The sequence below is a fragment of the Lacerta agilis genome, chromosome 17, assembly GCF_009819535.1.
Source record: "Lacerta agilis isolate rLacAgi1 chromosome 17, rLacAgi1.pri, whole genome shotgun sequence".
NCBI classification, from domain to species: Eukaryota; Metazoa; Chordata; class Lepidosauria; order Squamata; family Lacertidae; genus Lacerta; species Lacerta agilis.
Genome location: NC_046328.1, coordinates 25,903,761 through 25,925,760, shown reverse-complemented (window position 1 = coordinate 25,925,760; position 22,000 = coordinate 25,903,761). Strand labels below are relative to the sequence as shown.

The 22,000-nt window shown below is 50.5% G+C and overlaps 1 protein-coding gene across 30 annotated transcripts in view; it reads left to right on the top strand.

Moving 5' to 3' along the window:
• The first annotated feature begins 618 nt into the window (after positions 1 to 618).
• NRXN2 (neurexin 2) overlaps positions 619 to 22,000 on the top strand; it is a 285,739-nt gene continuing 264,357 nt past the window's right edge. For 14 of the 30 annotated variants that reach the window (XM_033136166.1, XM_033136160.1, XM_033136159.1 and 11 more), the window contains exons 1-2: positions 624 to 1,443; positions 18,204 to 18,221. In XM_033136166.1, coding sequence (XP_032992057.1) covers positions 732 to 1,443; positions 18,204 to 18,221 — 730 coding nt within the window. In that variant the 5' untranslated portion in view covers positions 624 to 731. Of the gene's footprint in view, positions 1,444 to 18,203; positions 18,222 to 22,000 lie in introns of all 30 variants that reach the window. The other 16 variants (XM_033136171.1, XM_033136177.1, XM_033136175.1 and 13 more) reach the window with 4 other exon arrangements.

Here is a 22,000-nt window from a genome sequence, read left to right as displayed (position 1 = left end):
GTATATCTATATATCTGTATCGGTTTGGGTTGTGTGCGAAGTGTGACTTGCAGCCGCTGTGAGCCCAGCTGGGGATTGTGATGCAGGCGGGTTGGGAAGTGGGACCCCAAATGTGGGGAAGGGTCTGTTTACAGGTCAGCAATGGGACTTAAAAAGGAAAAACAGCACGGTGGCTGACTACTTTCCCTTTTCTCCTCTCTTCCTCTCCCCCCACCCCCCCTTCCTGCTCCACTCCAGGCTGAGCTTTCTACAATGCGCACTCCAGACTGAACACAGAACGGATTCGGAGGGACCCCATCGAGGGAAGGAAGGACCAAACTTCCGACTGCGGCAGATACGGACGGATTGTTGGCTCCCGGGAGCATCCTGCCCATGCCCCACCCCCCGCCCCACCCTCCTTCCGAGGGCCATTCTGCTGCCCCTGTCCATGAGAGGATGAATATGCTGTAGGCAGGGCTGCTTCAGAGTCGCCTTGGCTCTTGGGGAGGGGCGGACAGGGGAGCCCCGAGGACCTTTGCGGAAAACGTACATCGTGGCCCTTTCCTGCGCGAGAGCCCCTGCGCCTCTTTGAGGAGGAGCGGGAGGAGGTTCTCTCTGCCTGGCCAGGTTGTGGCCTGCTCTGCCCAGGCACCCTCCCTGCAGGAGGCGCCGGTCAGTCTCATGTGGATCTGAAGGTGTGCAGCAGGAGGGGGGGGCGCCAATCGCCTCGAGGTGTGCAGAGCGGGGCGGCCATGGCGAAAGCGTTGCGCCTGCTGCCCTTGGCGTTGCTGGTGGCCTCGGCGCTGGGCCCCGGGGCGGGCGGCGCGGCCTTGGAGTTTGGGGGCGCAACAGGCCAGTGGGCTCGCTACGCCCGGTGGGATGCCAGCTCCTCGGGGGAGCTGAGCTTCAGCCTCAAGACCAACGTCTCGCGGGCCCTGGTGCTGTACCTGGACGACGGCGGGAACTGCGACTTCCTGGAGCTGCTCATCCTGGAGGGCCGCTTCCGCCTGCGCTTCACGATCTCCTGCGCCGAGCCGGCCAGCCTGCACCTGGAGACGCCCGTCAATGACGACCGCTGGCACATGCTCCTGCTGACACGCAACTACCGCGAGACCATGCTAGTGGTCGACGGAGAGGCCCGCGTGGCCGAGGTCAAGTCCAAGCGGCGCGACATGGCGGTGGAGAGTGACCTCTTCGTGGGGGGCATCCCGCCGGACGTCCGGCTCTCGGCCCTCACCCTCAGCACCGTCAAGTACGAGATGCCCTTCCGTGGCATGGTGGCCAACCTCAAAGTGGGCGACACGCCCCCCGCCCTCCTGGGCAGCCAGGGCATCCGCAGTGACACGGAATACCTGTGCACCAAGCAGAACCCCTGCGTCAACGGAGGGATCTGCACCGTGGTCAACAGCGAGGTCCAGTGCGACTGCAGCCTGACCGGATTCCAGGGCAAGTTCTGCAGTGAAGGTAAGAGGCTGATGGGGAGCCGGGAGCCGCAGGTTCCTGTGGGACCACGCCAGCATTTGAAATTTGCCGGGCGCATTTTGCACCTGGCTGTTGACCACTTGCAGCCAAGTGGAGATGGCTGGGCACCAGGATGATGCCTGAAGTCCCCATCATCTCGTGGTGCATGCCTGGGGATCCTTGGATCTTGACTGTTTCCACACATCCTGTAGAATTCTATCCATTATCTTTCATCTGCACCATCAGAATAAATTTCAGGAACCAAATAGTTGTACAGTCGTACCTCAGAAGTCAAACACCTTGTGAGTCAAACGTTTTGGCTCCCGATCGCTGCAAACCCGGAAGTGAGTGTTCCGGTTTGCAAACGTTCTTTGGAACCCGAATGTCCGACACGGGTTCCGCAGCTTCAGATTGGCTGCAGGAGCTTCCAGCAGCCAATTGGAAGCTGTGCCTTGGTTTCCGAACATTTTGGAAGTTGAATGAACTTCCGTAACGGATTCCATTCGACTTCCGAGGTACGACTGCATTGAAAAATATGACTTTCAAGCCTTCTGGCCCCAAAATGGCAACTAGGCATTCCATTTTGGCGACTGTAACCTTGGTTTAAGGAGCCATTTGGCACCAACTTATATATCCGAGTTTCTAACACTGCATGGGGCTTGCAAGTGGCGAGTGTGAATGCTTCTGTGGCCCTTACGGCACCTGGCACATCAGGGAGAGTGTCGCATGGTGGAAGGGGTCCTAATAGTCGGTTCAGGCAAAGGAAACAGTAGTCTCGTGAGCCAAATGAAATCCGGTCCTCTCTCTGCATTGCAGAGAATTGATGACCCTTTGAGTCCCTTCCAGTTCTAACATTCTAGGATCCTCCGCTGTCTTTTCCATAATAAGGAAGGGATATAGGGCCATCCTGCAGGGCTGTTGTAATGATGGCTAAAAGTAAAAGTATGTGAACAGTTTGGGGATTTAAGAAAATCTCTGTATCTTTTTAGTAGATCATCGTTTTGTTGAGCCCTTTTGTGATGATGAAAATAGTAAATAAATGAAAGATGGTGGTGATTTGTTAACTCTCAGATATGTTGAGGTCTGCTGGTGGTCTCTGTGAAGGGCGAGGGTGGGGGTCCCTTCTAGTATCTTTAAGTTTTGCCTCCACTTCTTTGTGTATTTTATCCCGTTCTGTTCATGTCCTTCCTTTCTCCCAGTACAGGACCCCAGGCAGCTGACAGCATAAATTAAAACACATGCGAGAAACAAACAATGAATATAAATATGAAAAACAAGCAACTCCATTAAAAACAGCACTGAAAACACTCAAAATAAATTACACACACAGTACAATCCGTTCCCACCTCAGAATACCTTGTCACAACAGCCGGTTAGTGGTCATAGGCCTGTCAGAACCAAAGAAAGTCTTTGCTGGCATGAGAAAGGAAAGCAGAGCAGGGGCTAGGCTAGCCTCCCATGGGAGGGAGTCTACAGTCTAGGAGCAGCCCCTGAGAAGGCCTTCTTGTGTGTCCTCCCCAAACATGCCTGCGAGGGTGGCTGGCTGAGAGAAACGCTTCCCCAGAAAATCTCAGAGCCCAGCCAGGCTCATATATAGGGATATAACTATCCTTCAGATAGTCTGACCCACAACCTGTATAGGGCTTTGTAGGTCATAACCAGCACTTTGCATTGTGCCTGGAAATGGACCAATGGAGCTGCTGTAAAAAGGCATTTCTGTTCTCCCTGTAGCTGGCTCTGGTTAGCAATCTGGCTGTAGCACTTTGGACCCCCTGAAACTTCTGAACGCTTTCCAAAGGCAGTCCCATGTAGAGAGCATTACAGTAATCTGAACGGGATGTAATGAAGGCATGTATCACCATGGCCGGATCAGATATCTCCATGATCCACCTTCTTCCCTTGCTGAGCCTTTTTTCGGTAAAAAACGAGGTGTCAGGACTCTTATCTTGATAAATTGTAAAATACCTCTCCTAACCCCTCTCCTCTTCCTGTGCTCCCTCCCTCCTTCTCTACTGAATACACGAACTTTTTAAAAAGCTAATAAAATATTTAAAAATACATAATAAAAATCAAAATGTATACCGTTTTATAGATAATGTTTTTTTGAGCTTCAAAGAATTGAAAATTCAGACTGCTGCCAAGGGCACCCGTCACAAAATGGCTGCTATGGGGTGTGAAGCGCAGCTTAGAATTAGAGAACAGAGTCATGGCCATGTGCCCCTCACCCACAGTTAACATGTGGGTCTGTGCTATGTCCTGCTGGTCTTGTTTGTGGTCACACTGTATTTCCCCCTCAGTCCCTTTCACACTTTCCGCTTAGGATAGCCATGCTACTTTTTGAAAAGCCCGCTTTTAATTGGCCACTTTCCTTTTGCAGGAAAAAAAAGAGAGCTGTGGGGCCTCAGTCCGTGACATGGCCCTGGTTTGGTTTGGGGCTCCACACCCTTTCATTGATGGGAATGCCCTGTTTGGCTGCTGTTTGCAGGGGTGCAGGAGAACATGCTCGGGTATCAACCTCAGGCAGCTGCCGGGACCTCAGGACAGCCTGCTGCTGACACAGGCCCTGGGTCCAAGGATTCTTAAGCAGCACCGGCTGGCTGGGTCCAGCGGCCATCTTGATTTCTCATGAAGCTCCTGGCAGAGCATCCTGCCAGAGCCTTGTGGGAAATTAAATCTCAGCACGCTGCTCCCTGCAGCCACCAGGGGCCCCCCTTTGCCTGGGACCAGGCCTTCCTTGGACTCCTTCCCTCCTGAATTAAGGCTTCCCAGACCCCATTGGCCTCAGCCTTCCCTGCGCTGGGGGTTGCCAGGCCTCCAGGGCCGACCTGAAGTCTTCAGGTTCACCTGAGCTCCACCCCCCTGTGTTGCATGGGGAGGACTTGAATCTCCAGGTGGGCTCCTTGGGTGCCCTGAGCAGGTGAGAAAGAATGATTTGAGAATACCCCCTTGAGCTAAGGTTTCTGTCTCTGTTTCCAACCATTTGCTAGACTTTGTGTTTTTATGTGAATGACCTGCTGTCAGAGTCTGTGGTTGCTGTCATCACTGGGGTCTTGCCCTCTAGGGCATCACCAGGGGCTGTCCCATGGTCTGGGGTCTGGGGTGCAACTGACCTGGCAAACCCACCTGCCCTTCTTCAGGGACAAAATAGCTCTCTGGGGTCTCCTGGGCTCTGCGCCTGCCCAACATGATTCTCAGTCTCCAGCCATCCAAGCAATGGCCTTTGAGCCCCACTTCAACCATCGGGTAAGGTCGATTTGATCCCCCTCTCCCTTGTTCCTAATATAGATCTTCACTCACCCCTTCTTCCCTAGCCAGGGGGTGGGGAGCCATTTTGAAATTTGCTTTCAGGTGCCAACATGTCTTGGGCCAGCCCTGCTTGTGGGTCAGAGGAAACCTGGTCCCCGGCTATGTGCAATTTATCCAGCTATTACTTATCTGTTTATGGCCCTGCCTGCTGCTCTGGCAAGCAGCCAGGATGGGCTGCCGAGGGAGCCAATTCTGGGGCAGCTGATCTGGAAGGAAGGAAAGTCCAGGGGGGCCCTCCCCTCCCTGGGCAGACTCCAGTGCTGGAGCCCCTTACAAAAAAGTGGGGTGAGAGAGGTCCTGCATCTGGAAACTGTTCCCCTTGGAGGTGAGGGGCTCTGATCCCTAATTCTGTGGCTATTCCGTGCTGCATTCTGTGCATGCCCAGAAGCGATCCTTTTCTGTATTATTGCTGGGTGCTGAGCTCATTTCCCCTCCCGTACAGGCAGGCAAGCGGGCTCCCTTCCTTCCTTCCTCCCCAACTCAGTGATTTGGGGCCTTTTGTCCTCCCCCAGAGCTGAGAGGCACCTCCCTATCTCAGTGGTGGCAGAGTACTTGCTTGGCATGCAGAAGGCACCTGGATCAATCCCTGGTGAGGTCTGGGGTGGAATGTGAGAGCCCCCCACTGACGGTGCTGGGTACGGTTTACTGAAGTTAGGGAAGCCACTGTCCCACTTTACAGAAGGCAGTCCTCTGTTTGAAGGGCTACCCAGTCCAATCCTAGTTTAGAGATTAAAAAAAACCCAGAAAAGGGGAGAGCGTAGGTGGGGGGGCGGGACTTGAAGCTGCCCATTCTACACACAGCAGCACCAAGACAGCAGAGTGAGCAGGAAAGATCACCTGGTTATATTCTTGCTCACCACTATGAGGATATGTATTGTCCTTCGATTTAAATTATAGCAATTATTTCTAAATGTGCATGTAAATTACTTGTAAATTAGCATATGTACTTCTTCTTTTTTTTGCAAATCTGTGCCCTTGTTTTTTGTTTAAGTTTCTGGCAATGAGTAACAGGCCACCCTGAGAGAAATCCGTCTCATAATTGAATGAAAAAGTGGGAAACCCTTTTGCACCTTTGCCCTGCGAACATGGCCTCTTACCCTGTGGCAGGCCATGGGAAGGGTGGTGCGTGTGGTATGTTCAGCCCACCTTGTAAGCAAGGCCCACTGGGCAGGGGCAGGGAGGGTTCGGGACTCAGTTTCCCCTTCGTTCCCTTTGGGGCATCCTGTAGGAACTTAAACTGGACACTGGTGGGAGGTGGCTCAGAGGTGAACTTCCTGGGGGGGATTCCTGTCAGAGGGCAGGTTGGGGGTGGGGGTGGGCTGGTCTGTCTTCCTGCTTAAGGCCCAAGTGATCACAACTAATTACTATTGCTATTATTAATTTATTAATCGCATTCTGCACAATCTTCTCAAGGCGATGCACAATAAAAACTGCAAGACACAGTTAAAAAGCACAAATGCTTTTAAAAAAACAAAAACAAACCTAATGTGATACCAAATATACATTCCTGGCAAAGATCCAACCATCCAGCAGGGAAAGCTTGTTGGAACAAAAAGGCATTCCGTTGTTTCCGGGAAGTGCAGATAGCGGGCGCCTGTCCTATCTGGAAAGGGATGCTGTTTCACACTGGAGCCCACCCCCTGCCAGTAACTCCAAGGTCACATCATCCTGGGTCTTTTCTCTGGCCCTCCCCCAGCACCCTTGTGGTATGTTTCATTAGTGTGAGTTGTCCAGAGCTGTGTAGAGGGGAAAGACCATAGGACAGCTGCTATGCATGCAGAAGGCCCAGGGTACAATCCCCATTGGCACCTCCAGGCGAAATCATGAGGGAGCAGCGGGCAATGGTGCTGCACCTGAAACATCCTCCAGATGTTGGCCAGGTCCTATTTTCGGCAGCCCTAACCACTAGCCATGCTGGCTGGGCTTGATAGGAGCTGGAGACTAGCGTTATCCCCATCCCTCTTTAACTGGAGTCATAGAATCACAGAATTATAGAGTTGGAAAGGACCCCTAAGGGCCAACTAGTTCAACCCCCTGCAATGCAGGAATCACAGCTAAAGGATCCCTGACAGATGGCCATCCAACCTCTATTTAAAAAACCTCCAATGAATGAGCGTTTGCCACCTTCTGAGGGAGTGTTCCACTGTCAAAACAGCTCTTACCCTCAGAAAGTTCTTCCTAATGTTTATTTGGGATCACCTTTCTTGTCATTTGAATCTGTTGGTTTAGGTCCTGCCCTCTGGAGCAGCACAAAACAAGCTTGCTCCATCTTCCATGGGGCAGCCCTTCACATATGACTCTCTTCTCAATCTCCTCTTCTCCACACTAAACATCCCCAGTGCCTCAACCGTTCCTCATAAGGCTTGGTTTCCAGGCCTTTCATCATCTTGACCACCTTCCTCTGCACACCTTCTACCTTTGCAAAATATCCTTCTTAAACTGTGGCACCCAGAAGTGGACACAGGACTCCAGGTGGGGTCTGACCAAGCGGTACTATGAGGTCCCACGACCTGGAAGAAATTTGAGTTCCCGCTCTGAGTCTTCATGGACATTCGGGTTCCTGTTTGCCAATTCGGAGCCTTGAACGTGCCCGCCTGCCCAGACGCCATCCTAAGTTTCCCTTTTCCCCTTCCCAGCTCAGGGCCAAGGACAACAATTCCAGACTCTTGCATCGCAACCAGACGACGGGAGTTTACATAACCCCTCGTCTTGCACAAGGCACCAAATAGTGCTCGCTTGCGTCAAGAATACTCTCCCGCTTCTCTTCTACATGCAGACACACAACACAACACCCACATGCCGCCGGCACTCAGGCTCAGCCCACCCGCCCACTCGCCTGCTCTCCGGAAGCCTGTTGTCTGGAGAGGGAGGCTGGCTAGCAGATGGCGGTGGCGGCAACCGACTTGGCCGGTTGCCGTGGAGATGGGCTTGGCAGGGGAGCCTCGCGTGCAGCCGAAGGAGACACCGGGGCCGCCTGACTCCTGTCGCTGCGGCTGTTGTCGACCCTCGCAAAGGAGGTTGCTGTGACGGGCAGGCTGGGCGGCTGTTGCCTAGGCCGGTTACCGTGGAAACGCTGGCCCAGGCTGGCTGATGGATTTGGAAGGAGATGGATTTGAAGCCTTTCAAAGTGTGTGAGCAGGAAGGGTGTGTGTTGCTGGGGGGCAGCAGGCACAGAGGCCTTTGCAGGAGGGGAGGAAGGGTAGTTTTGCAGGTCAAAGGTTAATCCCTGGAACGGAGGGCACCTTGGGCAGGGGTGGGCAAGCCCGCCCGTGAGTATTTCGTTGAGCCAGGGCAATTGTTTCCCTAATTCCAGATCATGCAAGGAGTTGGTTGTTGTTTTTCTCTTGTAGGGGAAAGGCACTCTGCACATGTTTGGAAGGGCTTCTGCTATGGGACGGACCCTGCCTCCCAACTGTGCAGAGACACAAACTGCGAGCGACAGAACATTTCGGTCAGGACCGTACAACTTGCAGCCCCACCCAGGCATCCTCAGGCATGGGAACACCACCAACTTGGATGGTTCAAAAACAGGATTAGACCATTGGATGGAAGAGGATGGGGCTGCCGGCCACAACGTTGGCCGTGTTCTACCTTCTGACTACCTGTCTCTGGGAATTGCAAGTGGGGGATGCTGGGATAGATGGGGCCCCCAATTGGCCTTATCCAGCTGGAGGGCTCGTCTTAGGTTCTTATGGAACCTCCAGGTCCAAAGACAGTCTGCCTGGGTTCCTAGGTCCTTAGGGGCATCTAGCTACTGTGAAAACAGGATGCTGGCCTAGACAAGGCCCCTTCTGCAGGGCTTTTCATACATAATAAGTCTACCCAGTGAGAAGTTCCTGGTTGCAGGCCTGTCACACAGCAGGTTGGGACTCTAGTTTGGGGCATCTTGGTGATAGCGCATTGGCTAGCCTCCCTTCACCATTGGCTCCAGTCAGTGCAGCTGTATGTCCTGGGTCTGATGGGGGCTGTAATCCAAAGCAGCTGGAGGGCTGGCCTAGATGAGGCCCATGGAGACTCCCCTGACTTCCTCTCCCTTCTGCTTTGCCCAGTTAAAAATGGTTCCTCTTTTGAAAGCCACCTGATCACAATTTGAGAAGGATATTGACAAGCTGGAAGGTGAGCTGAGGAGGGCGACCAAGATCTGGAAACCAAGCCTGATGAAGAATGGTTGAGGGAGAATGTTTAGCTAGGAGAAGACTGAGAGGTGGTAGAATAGCATCTTCAAATATGTGAAGGACTATTCCATGAAAGATGGAGCAAGCTTTTCTCCTGCTCCAGAGGGTAGGACCCACACCAATGGATTCAAATGGCAAGAAAGGAGATCTGGAATAAACATTCAGAAGACCTTTCCGATGGTAAGAGCTCTTTGACTGTGGAACAGACCCCCTTGGAAGGTGGACTCTCCTCCATTGGAGGTTTTTAAGCAGAAGTTGGATGGCCATCTCTCAGCGATTCTTTAACTGTGACTCTTCCATTGCAGGGGGTTGGTCTGGATGACCCTTAGGGTTACCTTCCAATTCTATGATCAGTGCTCCTTGAAGTTGGTTTTGGCTCCGTTATTCCGTCTGTGTCCCGTCCCCCCCCCTTTCTCATTTGCTGATATTATATTGCTGCTGTTTTCTTATCTTCATTTTTAGTGTTTCCTTGGTGCTTTTAAAATGCAGTTTTATTTGCCATGTTTTAAATTATGGCCTTTTGCCACCTTTAAGGTCCCACTAGGGAAGAGTATGAATATTTTAATAAAAGTAGAACAACTTTTTTTTGCTGTTCCCAGGTAGGCTTCAGGAGCAGGAAATTTCTTGAGCCTCTTTGGGACTCATTGCCTGAACCCTTCTCTCTGCATTTTTGCTTAGACAAGACTACCTAGATATGTAGAATGCTGACATGTGTTTTGATCTGCTTTTGGTGTCTGGCTGATGTTAACTAAGGTGCTGGTGGACTCCGTCAGTTGGAGGTTTTTAAACAGAGGTTCGACAGCCATCTGCCAGGGATTCTTTAGCATTGCAGGGAGTAGGACTAGATTATTCTCTGGGTCCCTTCCAACCCTGCAATGCTGATTCTATGACTCTAGGGAACATATAGTGGTTTGTTCTCCCTCTCCATATTATCCTCACAACAACCTTGTGAGGTAGGTCAAGCTGAGGGTGCGTGACTGGCTCAAGGTGAATTTAGTGGTTAAGACGGGATCTGAGCCCCGATTTCTCTACTCTTAGTCTGACACTTCACCCACTATGCCACATGTGTCTCCAGTCCATAATGAGAAACTGTGCCAAGTAGGACTTTTGTGACCCCCCCCCCACCCTCCCGCTATTTCCTCCTCATGCCCCCTATCCCATGCCATGTAGCAAACAGGGGAAGATGTTTCAGAAGCCACTGGGCCTGCCTCCGAGGGCTCCTTCGGCCTGTCTCTCTCCTGTTTTTCCAAGTGGCAGCCGGATGCTCCCCTGGCACTGCCTATATTTAAACCAACAGCCTTGGGTCAGGTCATTTGCATCCTGGCCCACGAAGCCTTCGTCAAGGACGGGTGTGTAGGCGATGGTGTCATGCTCTAGTCATATAGCTAGGAGGGTGTCAGGGGGGCTCCTCTCTTGCCAATTGGGGGCCCCATTGCTTCATCCCAACATCTTGTGACATACTGAGGTGTGAACGGGGTTCCCGTAAAGGATGATCAAGCCAGAAATTCTGCTGGGTTGCCTGCCTATCCGAATCCATCCCCATGTAATACAAGAATTCAGCATGTGAAAAGAGGGGGTGGGAGCCGCAGCAACCCAACCTGTCCATGGGCCTCTCCAAGCCACTTTCTAAGAATGGGGGGGGGGAATTGCATTGTTTAAAAACACTTGAGAGTCCCAGGGTGACCTTGGGTTAGTCACTGGCTCAGCTTGACCCAGCGGTGGAGTAAGCTGATCGGGCGCCTGGGGTGGCATGTGTGCCCTGTGCCCAGGGGCGGGGCCAGTCAGGGCAGGACGCTCTGAGGGGCCTCTGAGGTGTCTACCTGCCTCCTCCCACTCAGCCGCCCTACAGCTGGTGGGGGCGGGGCGGGCGGGCGGACCATTTGGGCATGGCTCAGCTGTGCTGCAGACCCCGCAGTGAGTGCAGCCCGGCATTTTGTCACCCCCCTCAGTGGTGACACCCGGGGCAGACTGCCCCCAACGCAACCCCCTTCCTTCGCCCCTGGCTTTACCTACCTGAAAGGGTTGTTGTGAGATAACGTGTGTGTGTGTGTGTGTGTGTGTGTTTGTGTACCGGGCAGGGTGTGGGGAACAAAACCATGTTTGGTGCTTTGAGCTCCTCGGAGGAAAGACGGGATAGGAATCAAATAAATAAACCTGAGCCTTTTGTCCCTTTACTCAAGCATCTTGAGAAATGGGTCAGGTATTTCCTGACCTGGGCTCCATCAGCTCAGGCCACCTAAGCTTTAGCACCTGCTTGTGTGTTCCTCCCTCCCTCTGTTTCTATTTCTCCCTCTCTGAGATTTGCACCAGTCTCTCTCTCTCTCTCTCTCTCTCTCTCTCTCTCTCCCTCTCTCCCTCCCTCCCTCCCTCCCTCCCTCCCCCTGCCCATGGACAAGGCCTGAGCAGTGCCCACCGGCCTGCCCCCTCCCATTAGCTGCACCCTCTGTGATGGGTGCTGCTTTGTGGCTGAGCTGTTTCCATCATTGCAGAGGGTGCTCTGGGGCCAGGCAGCCTGGCTGTTCCCTGCAAGGTCAGCCCAAGGTCGGCTGCCAGGAGAGGGAATGTGCATGGGGTGGGGAGATAACCCTTCTTCCTCATCCCTCTTCTTCCTCCTGCTTCTGTTCCCCTTCCCTTCCCTGTGGATCATCTCCTTGGGCACGGCTCCAGACTCTTCCTTGCTGCTACTGTGCCCGTTGGCCACCACCAACGGGAGAGGGGGTGAGGGCAGAACACACAGCCTCTGTGCTTGGGGTGGTGGTGATGGTTACACACACAAACACACATTCATTCAGTCCAGGCCTTGCACACTGGGACATAGGAGGGTCCCTTGTTCAGAGTCAGACCATCTCACTCCGTTTCTCAGAGTCAGACGGGTCCTTCTCAGCATCATCTGGAGATAGGACCATAGGATGCTGCCTTATAGTGAGTCTGGCCATTGGGTCCATGGAGCTCACTATTGTCTCTAGACTGATTGGCAGTGGCTTTCCAGGGTTTCAGACAAAGCTATCTCCCAGCTCTATCTGGAGACACTGTTAGAATTGAAACTGGAACCTTCTGCCTGTAAAACAGGTGCCCTTCCCCATGCCAGGATAGAACCTGGGAGGATCTTCTGCATGCAAAGCTTGTGGGTGTATGTGTGTGGGTGTCTGCATCTCCCCATGAACCAGGGCGGCCTTTGGAAGCTGCCCTCTCAAAGGGGCCACGTGGCATCCCTGTGTCTTCTCTGATTGCCCCCGAGGTGTGACTGGGGCATTGTCTGTGCTTGGGGGGGGGGACTGTGGTGGAAGTGAGGAGGGAAACCCCAAAGTCTGCCATGCAGGAAAGGTCTAATTCTGCATCAGGAGTAAATTGTGCAAAATAAAGGCAGTTTTGCATTCCCACTGAGACTTTGGGCACTTCCACACCAGGCATTTAAGTTGGGGGAAATGCCATGGTCCATGGAGGAGTTAGTTATTGATGGCTACTAGCCATGATGGCTATACTGTACTTCCACAGCTCAAGGCAGCCATGCTTCTAATGCCATTTGTGGAAACCACAGGAGGGGAAAGGGCTCTTGTGCTCTTACTGGCTTCCCATTGGGGCATCTGGTTGGCCACTGTGAGAACAGGATGCTGGACTAGATGGGGTCATTGGCTTGATCCAGCAAGGCTCTTATTGTGTTCTTTTGCTTCATGGTTGTGGGTCATCCACATGACTGCCATTGTATTGCTCTCTTCCGTTTCCCTGTGGCTCTTCCACCATTCCAACGTGCAGAAAATCGGGTCGTCCCCCCCCCCCCGCCAGTAAGCCTGCAAGTCTGAATGGCTCTCTGGGCAATTTGCTCTTCTTTCCAAAGAGGTTCAGACTTGTCCTCTGACGTTTGGGGCAGGTGGACCTGTTGTTTTTTCGGGACGCCTTTGCTGCGTCTTCTCCTCTGGGCATCATTTTCTGTTTCCTTCTTTTAGTCAATCTTTTAATTAGCGCTGAACACTTTCTAGGCTATATTTTATATCTTCGCGCAATGGTGTTTAAATGAAAGTGTGTGACAGCGCTAATTAAAGAAAGGCCATTTGAAAAACCAAAACGATGTTGCCTTAGAAATCTGTTCCGTTTGTTTTTCAATGATTCCCCCCCCCCCCCGATTTAAAAGCAGACTGGCGGTTGTATCCAGTGTTACTCCTACTCAGAGTAGACTCATTGAAATGAATGAACATGACTAAGACAGGTCCATTGATTTCAGTGGGCCTGCTTTGAGCATAACTTAGTTGAACCATGCATGGAGAAAGTGGGCAGAGAAAAGTTTTCCTCCCTCTCTCATAACACTGGAACTTGTGGACATGCAACAAAGCTGAATGTTGGAAGATTCGGGGGGCGGGGCGGAGAACATCTTCACACAGTGTATGGTTAAACTATGGAACTCCCTTCCACAAGAGGCACCAACTTGGATGGCTGTAAAAGAGAATGAGGCAAATTTGTGCAGAGGGAGTGGAGGGCTACTGATGGCTACTAACCCTGAAGGCTCTGCTTGACCACAGTTGGAGGCAGCAATGCTCCCGAATACCAGTTTCTGGAAATGGCAGCGGGGGAGGCAGCCTCTTGCACTTGGGTCCTGCTAGTGGGTTTCCTGCAGGCATCTGGTGAGAACAGGATGCTGGAGTAGTTGGGCTGTTGGCCTGATCCAGCAGCCCTTCTTATGTTTTTATGAATCACTTGATTATAACTTTAAAAAAAAAAACTGAGCAAAGACTGAGTTGTCCTGGACCTCCTTGACTGACCCCCTCCTGACTTGGGGACTCTTGTAGTGATGCAAACCAGTTCTGGAAGCATGAGGGTGGCTACTGGCATGAAGCAAACAAGAGCGGGATAGGGAACCCATGGGCAGGGGCCATGCGGAAGGAATGCTCCAGCCAGAGAAGCTGGCATTCAAATACAATTTTCATCATGCCTGACCATGGGGACTATATTGGTTGCTGAGGCTGGTGGGAGCTGGAGTCCAGCAAAAGGTGGGATATGAATAAACATAGGAACCAACTCCTAGGGGCCAAGGGGGCTTCAGCCCCCCAATAAAATATTTGATGGGCATTGCCATTCAAATGGTGTGCGTGCATCATGTCATGTGATCGATTATGCGGTATGGGGCTTACCTGGCTCTCCCCCAATATTTTATTCAAGTTGGAACCCCATAAATCAATCTATCTATCTATCTATCTATCTATCTATCTATCTATCTATCTATCTATCTATCCATCTTATTTCTGGAGGGTCACAAGATGCCCTCCCCATTCTAAATTCCAAGCTCTGTCTTCTCCTTCCTCTGGCCTCCTGGCCACAGTTGTTGCAGGCTCAAACTCCCAAAGCTACTTGGTTCCATCTGCATTCCTGGGAAGAAGGCAGCAGTGGGGAGCGGTAAGGGGGCAATACTTTTGACTTTGCATGTGTCAGAGCTCCCTCTCCATGGCCAGAGATTGCAACTGTTTCCATATTTAGGGGGTGGCAGCTAGCATCGTCCAGTCGTTGCTCTTCCATCGTAAGTCAAAGGCTGGATTTTAAACAGAGGTCTCAAGGCTGTTGCTTTCCCTCCATGGGCATGTCCTGCCAATCTTCTTCCCACCCTGCTGGGGGGTGACAAAGCCCTGTTCGGCAGCGAGGGTCAAATTCACCCAAGCAGCCATTTCTAAAACCTTTTTTTTCCTGGTCAGTTTTTGTTTTTGAAAAAAAAAATCAGCTATTTAATTTGCAGAGCTTATTTATTTTATTTGTGCCTTTTTTTTAAAAAAAGGAAGAACCCAATACCGCTTTTCATTTGCATCAGTAGCAAAGCATTGCAGCTGGTCCCTTCTGCATGCCCAACCACTGAGCAGTGTCCCTGTCCCCCAAACAGGGTAAGCAGAACCCACCACACCCAGAAAGAAAGGGAAGCTTAACCCAGGCTTGGATCAAGGCCTCTGAGCGTCCTGCCTCTAACTGTGGCTGCTCCTGATGTCCCAGCTGGGCCCTTCTTCTGGTCCCCTGCCCCTGCCTGCCCCTTGCCGAGTCTCTGCCTGGGCCTGACGCATGAGCCTGTTGTTGGGTGGGTGGGTATATTTCTCTGCAGATGGCAAGAGCTCAGAGTTTTCACCCAGATCTGTGCTAATTACTGCCACATTGTTTGTTGTCTTGCATTCATTATTTACATTCATTATTTTAGGGGTTGGTTTTGTCACTAGTGTAGTGTAAGGGGTGAGGAGGGGTGGAGTTTCCTCTCCACCTCTTTGAGTTTCCTTTTGCTGATTTTGGAATTCCACCCCCTACCCCAGGTGGAAATGCCAGTATTGCCATTCTGATGCAATCTGCTGCTCCCCCAAAGCTGGTGGCAGTAAATGGCCCCTTTTCCATGCAAGTGCAGCCTGGGTGGAGTGAAACTTCTTGCCTGTCTCTCAAAGTGCCCCCCATCCAGCAGCTGTCCTAGTGCTCTGGGTACCTTGCGCATATGCGCAGAGACAGAACCAACAGCTGTTAGGGGGGAGCTTGAGTCTCTTTCCACATCATAAAGCAGTTTCTGAGCTTCCAAGGTTTTAAGCTCTGGCACAGGAGTGGTTTAGCCTAGTCGCAGTTATCTATGTTTTGGTAACCACCAGATTAGACTACTGCATTTCATTGTAGACAGGGCTGCCTTTGAAGATGGTTTGGCAGCTGGAATTGCTAACTACGACTCTGTGTCAGGATCATATTGCGCTGGTGCTTCGCCACCTGCATCGCCTTCTCTTCTGTTCCTGGGACTAGTTCAGAACACTAGGTTGGTCATTTAGGGCCCTTCATGGCTTGATAATTTGATGGGGGGGGGTTGGACTAGTTGATCCTGGGTTCCTACCCATGCCTGAAATTCTATGATTCTGTGATCACCTGTCTCCGCAGGTGCGTGTCCATGCTCTTAAGACAATGATGGGGAACCTGTGGCCCTCCAAATGCATCTTGGTCTTGGCAAATAGATCCATCCTGTTCGCTGACCCTTGGAGCCTTGGTCAAAATGCTGTCCAATGGACATCCTTGTTACCCTAACCTTTTGTGACAAGGATGGGGCCCTCTGTATGTTGTTGGACTCAAATATTGTTATGGAGGAGAGGACCATTGATGGCTACTGGCCATGATGGCTCTGCTCTGCTCTGCCACTAGTCAGAGGCAGAAATGTTACTGATGCCTGTTGCTGCAAACCGCAGGAGGAGAGAGTGCTCTGCTGCTTGGATCCTGTTGCCAGTTTTCCACTGGCATCTGGGTAGCCACAAGGAAAACAGGATGCTGGGCTGCATGGGCCCCCTTTGGCCTGATCCAGCAAGCTGCTCTCTTGCCCTTATGTTCTTAAGCCTGTCCTCTTTGCTATGTACCTAAGATGGTGGCTGATGCTGGACTAGGTGGGTCATTGGCCTCATCCAGCCAGCTCTTCTTAGGTTCTTATGATTCATGGAGGATAGGGCAATTGGTGGCTATTAGTCAGGATGCCTATTCTTCTCTGAATGCCAGTAGTTGGAAAAACAAAGGAGGGGAGAAGGCTGTTGTGCTCAAATCTTGCTTGCTGGTTTTCCAATGAAGTGTCTGGTTTGCCACTGTGAGGACAACAGGATGCTGGACTCGATGGGCCACTGGCCTGATCCAGCAACAGGGCTCTTCTTATATTCTTACGTCAGCCTCAGCTGGCATAGCCAGCATCTAGGCATGCTGGGAGACCTAGTCCAGCAATATCTGGAGGGCCAGAGGTTCCCCATTCCTGCTATTCAGGTCTTCATCAGAGACCATCTTCTCTACCCTGGTTAACCTGGAAAAAGGGCCTTCTTCACTGTGGCTCCTGCTTGAGCAATGCTCTCCCCTTGACGCTCTCATGGTGGCAATGCCAGGCAAAGGTCTTTGTTATCTGCCAGACTTTATAATCTACACTGTTTTATCACTGTAATATATATATATATATATATATATATATATATATATATATATATATATATATAGAAAAAACACTTACAATGGCTGCTGATTTTCCTCTGTAGTGTTTTTTTTTGTATGCTTTTAAATGCTTTTAGCAATTGGACTTTGATTTATTGCAAACTGCCTTGGGGAAATCTATTTGATGGGTGGGATATCAACCCCCATAATAAATAATTAAAATCCATTGCAGGGCCGTGTGCTGTAGCTGAGTGGTGGAGCTCAGGCTTTGTATGCAGAATGTGAGCGGCGGAGGGCAGGGGGCACAGTGATTTGCAGAGGAGGGGAAAAAAGAGACCCGGACTAGTAGGGCAGTTGGCCGGAGGGTCTTGCCAGGCAAAGGGGGCCTCTCTGTTCCAGGATTCCCACCCCTTATGGGATCCAGCCAGATGCCTCCAGGAAGCCCACAAGGAGGCCATGAGCACGAGAGCCCGACCTCTGCATGCTGAAAGCCTTAGGTTCAATCACTGACGGCATCTGCTGGGAGAACTGGGAATATCTCTTGCCTGAGACCTTTCAGAAAACCATTGCCCATCCGTGTGCACAGTACCGGGCTTGATGACCAATAGCCTGACTCAGTTCCTGGTTCCTCGGTTCCTATGCCTCTTATCCTGGAAGTGGCCACCATGACTAGTCAGCCATTGCTAGCTGTTGTCCTCTGTGAATTTGTTGGTTGGCTTCTTCATAAGAGAACTGTTTCATCTCCTCCTCGCAACAGCCTTTTGGGTATGCTTTTTGGACCTGGTGTCTCTTGCCAGTGCATTGGGGATGAGGCTTCTCTCCTCTCACCTAAAATACGGCTCATTTCTGCAGAATTCCAAGCAGGGAATCCAAAACCTCATCCCCTTTCTTTCTTTCTTTCTACTAATTATAGGCTGCCTTTCTTGACAAACTCTTCTCAAGGCAACAAATGCTAACAACAGAAGCAAAACATGCCAATAATACAGCATTGTGCTAACCCCCCCCCCCTAAAATTCAGAAAATAGAAACAAAAAATAAAAGCACAACAACGCTTTAGAATATGACTTGGCTGGATGGGATGCTTTGTGATTCTGTGATGAGGATGAGGCTGGCGATTCCTCTGGAGCGAAGGAATTGCAGCCGGATCTCTTTATCTCACAAGAAGTGAACAAAATAGCAGTAAATGAGCATTCATAAACATTGACAAACAGTATATAGCTCAGTATTGCCTTCGCTGACTGGCAGCAGTGGCTCTCCAGGATTCCAGCCTGAGTATAGGTCTACCGTGAGATGCTGGCCTGTCGTTCTGTTGCTGGGTCTTTTCTTTGCTTGCTCCTGACTCTCTCTTTCTCCTTTTTCTTCCTCTCTGCCTGCCTTGCTGGATCCCCACAGAAGAGCTAACGTTGGAAGGTGAGTAGGCGCCTCTCCTTGCCATTCTGATGCTTAATGCTCTGCTTAGAGGGGGATTTTGGGGTGGGGTGAGAAGGGGAATTGCTGTGTGTTGATCAGATGGTTGCTGTGAGATCCAAACAAATGTTTGTTTTGTGGCATTGGGGTGGGTACTGTTTGGCAATCCTGTTATGATCTGATCTGTGCTCCATAAAGTGTAATGGGCAGGGCTCTCCTTGTATGGGGCTGCTGGCTGGGGGTGTGGGGAAGAGTTACATAGACCATTTTCTTTTTGTTTCTAGTATTTGGGAGGGGAGACCTGCTCTGAGGCAGCAGAAGCTTTTTCGTAGGTTGGGGGAGGCATCTGTGTGAAGGCATTTGGCAGAGCTGGGGTAGGAGAGGTGCTTTTCTCTGGGACATCCTGAGTCTACTTGGTCTCATTTTCTCTTGATATGGAAGTTCCACTTAGGTGCTTTCTATCCTTGAATTTCAAACGGCAACTGTGCGCATCCCAGCTGTTCTCCTCCTTGTCGGGTGTGTGCATTCAGCTTCCAGAAACATGGTACTCCTCTACCCTTTGATAACATTTCCATCCCTTTCTGTTGTGTGCTAAGAAACTAAAGTGGGAGATCTGGGAATGTCAGTCTCCAACCCCCCACCCCCACCCCAGATCTGAATTAGATGTGCCAAAATCGGGGTATGCTGCATTGCATCATGCTAAAGGAATGATTCCCATACCCAGCTGCAACTCAGTCTGTAACTTAGTTAAAGCTGGCTGTTTTGGACCACAACTCCCATCAGCACCAAGCAGCACAGCTAGCTGGGAGCACGGCTGTGTTGTCTGCAAGGCCTGATGGGAGTTGCAGTCCAAAGCAGCTGGAATGGTAGCAGGTTGGGGGGAAGGTTGGCTTAAGCTCATGCAACAGAAGCACCTGGATCCATTGTTTCTCTCCCCCACGTGCCTCCTCTCCCCTCCTCTTGCCTCCTCTTTGTCAAATTTGTAAGTTCCTTGTGGGACAGGGACTGGTACTCTCTGAAAACACCATGCACACTTATGATGCTCCACTACAACATTCCCAACCAGAGGCTGTGGGCTGGGCTGACAAGTGCAGAAATATGCCCTCTACTTCAGCTGGGGCAAACCCTCCTTGTGATGTTCATATTTAATTTCCAACTCCATAGAGCAGGGACAGGGGAACATCTGTGCGACCCTCCAGGCATTGCTGGATTCCAGCTCCCATAATCCCCAGCCAACCTAGCCGATGGCCATTGATGTTGGGATAGGTTAGTCCAATGGTATCAGGAGACCTGCTGGGTTTCCCCTGTTGGAGACAGAGGTTTGGAAGAGAGATTCTTACTATCCCATTGTAAGTTTAGCACAATGATGATTGCTCCAAGCCCATTAAAACCTGGTTAGATTTACATCTGCCTTCATCCACCTTTAAACAAATGTTCCCTACAAAAATAATTTGTCTGGAACAAATCACAGAAACTCGGCTTTGCAAATAAATGAAGATTTTACTCACAGAGTTTCAGAAATTACAGCAGATAAGCCTCTGCTTTTGGCAGTAAAATAAAGAATAAAAAAAGTTCTCAAATGACTTTAAAAGAAAGAACTTGGTTTCCTTATAAAAGAATCACACAGTCTTTGTAAAAATCTCATTTTAGAAAGATTTTCTATTCACATGGTTTCCCTTGCACCTGGGAGCCATGCTTGGCTGCAGTTTCTTGTAGGAAGCAGAGAAAGAGGGAGGAAGCAAATGCTGCTATAAGCCTGCTAAATCCCATCTACGGTAACTTGAGCTCAGGGTACAGGTAACCTTTTCATGCACACTCATGTGAGCCAGTAACTATATATCACACCACTCCCATAATCCCTGACAATCAAGAAAGTGCCTGGCTCTCTTTCCTATACCAATAGTTTAGGAACTTTCACCACAGTAACCTAGCCAAGTTTTACTGCCTGTGCACCTTTTTCCTGAATGCTGCCTGGGAAAGCATATGATTCTGACATTTGGAGAGTTTGTAAGTGAACCATTTTTAACGTACCAAATATGTGGTCTCTTTCTATTCTAAGGGAGGAGGGAAGTTTTGGAACTCACAAGGGTGACCAAGATGATCAAATGTCTGGAAACCAAGCCTTATTAGGAATGGTTGAGGGAGCTGGGTATGTTTAGCTTGGAAAAGAGGAGATATGCTAGTCATCTTCAAATATCTAAAGGGCTGTCATATGAAAGATGGAGCAACCTTGTTTTCTCCTGCTCTGGAGTGTAGAACTCGAACGAACAGCTTTAAGTTGCAAGAAAGGAGATTCCAGCTAAACACCAGGAATAACTTTTTGACAGTAAGAGCTGTTTGACAGTGGAGGAAACTCCCACAAGAAGTTGTAGACTCTCCTTCCTTGGAGGTTTGTAAGCAGAGACTGGATGGCCATCTGTCATGGATGATTTAGTTGAGAATCCTGCATTGCAGGGGGTTGGACTAGATAAGCCTGAGGTCCCTTCCAACTCTACTGTTTGATGAAGGGCATATTTTAAAGATCTATCAGCCTATATTTCCACGCTTTCCTTTGCTGCATATTTTGTGGTTTTAAATCTCTGCTGGTGTTCTCTCACCAAAGAGTACTTGCCCCAAACCTGGATCTTGGCATCCAGGGAATTCTTCTTTTTATGCCTGTTTTTTCCCTTGCCACCAACAAGATTCTCATGGGACCTGCACTAGCAGTGACTGACCAGGAATGAGACTGTGAGGTCACAGTGGATGGTTTGACAAAGATGCTGACCCAGTGTGTGAAAAAGGAGAATTTCATGTGGAGTCCGTACTCAGTATACTCTAAATAGCAGTTGTTGGGAATCATAAGCAGCAAGAATGTTGCTGTTGTGGTGTGCTGGGCTTTCCATTGGGGCATCCGGTTGGTCACAGTGAGAACAGGAGATTTGACGAGATGGGCCTCCTTTGGCTGGATCCAGAAGTCAGGCTGCTCTTATGCATATTCATTTGTAGCGTTGACCTTCCCACGAAGTTGTTGTGTTGGGCAACAGGGAGCACAGGGGGTTCTGCCCCCAAAAAAGTTTCACTGTGGCTTGATTCAGAGTAGACTTGCATAGACTTGCATGGCATGTGTGGTTAATCTTAGACGTGGCATGCATCTTTTGGTCCCACTTGTATTTGCACAGTTGTCTCCAGAAATGGGTGCTTGGGAGACATGGTTTGGCCCTGTGGAGTCTCAGAGTAGGGTTCCTCAGGGTTTGATCTTATTCCCCATGCTGCCTGACATTTACATAAACCCACGGAGTAAGGAACTCTGGAGTATTCTGTCATCAATATGCTGTTGACATGCAGCTCTGCTTCTCCTTTGCAGCTCAGGCAGGTGTGGCGCTGAATGTGCTCGATCAGTGCCTGGTAATGGACTGGATGCGAGCCAACAAACTGAAGCTCTGTCCAGATAAGATGGAGACACTCTTAGTGGGTGTCTCCTCCATACAGATGAGTGTGATGCATCCTGCTCTGGACTCCCCTTGATGGAGCAGGTGTACGGCTTGGATGGCACTCTCGAATCCAGTACTTTCACTGAAGGCACAAGAGGTTTCTGTGGCATGAAGGGCAGCTTCAGCTGGTAGCTCATTTGCAACCCTAGCTGGGTGAGGATAACCTTGCTCTGGTTGTCTGCACTCTGGTAGCATTCAGGTTAGATTACGGCAAGGCGTTGTTTCTGGGATTGCCCTTGAAGGTGGCTTGGAAACTTCGGCAGAATGTGGTGGCTAGATTGTTAACGAGGACAAGAAGGCATGGGCTAATTT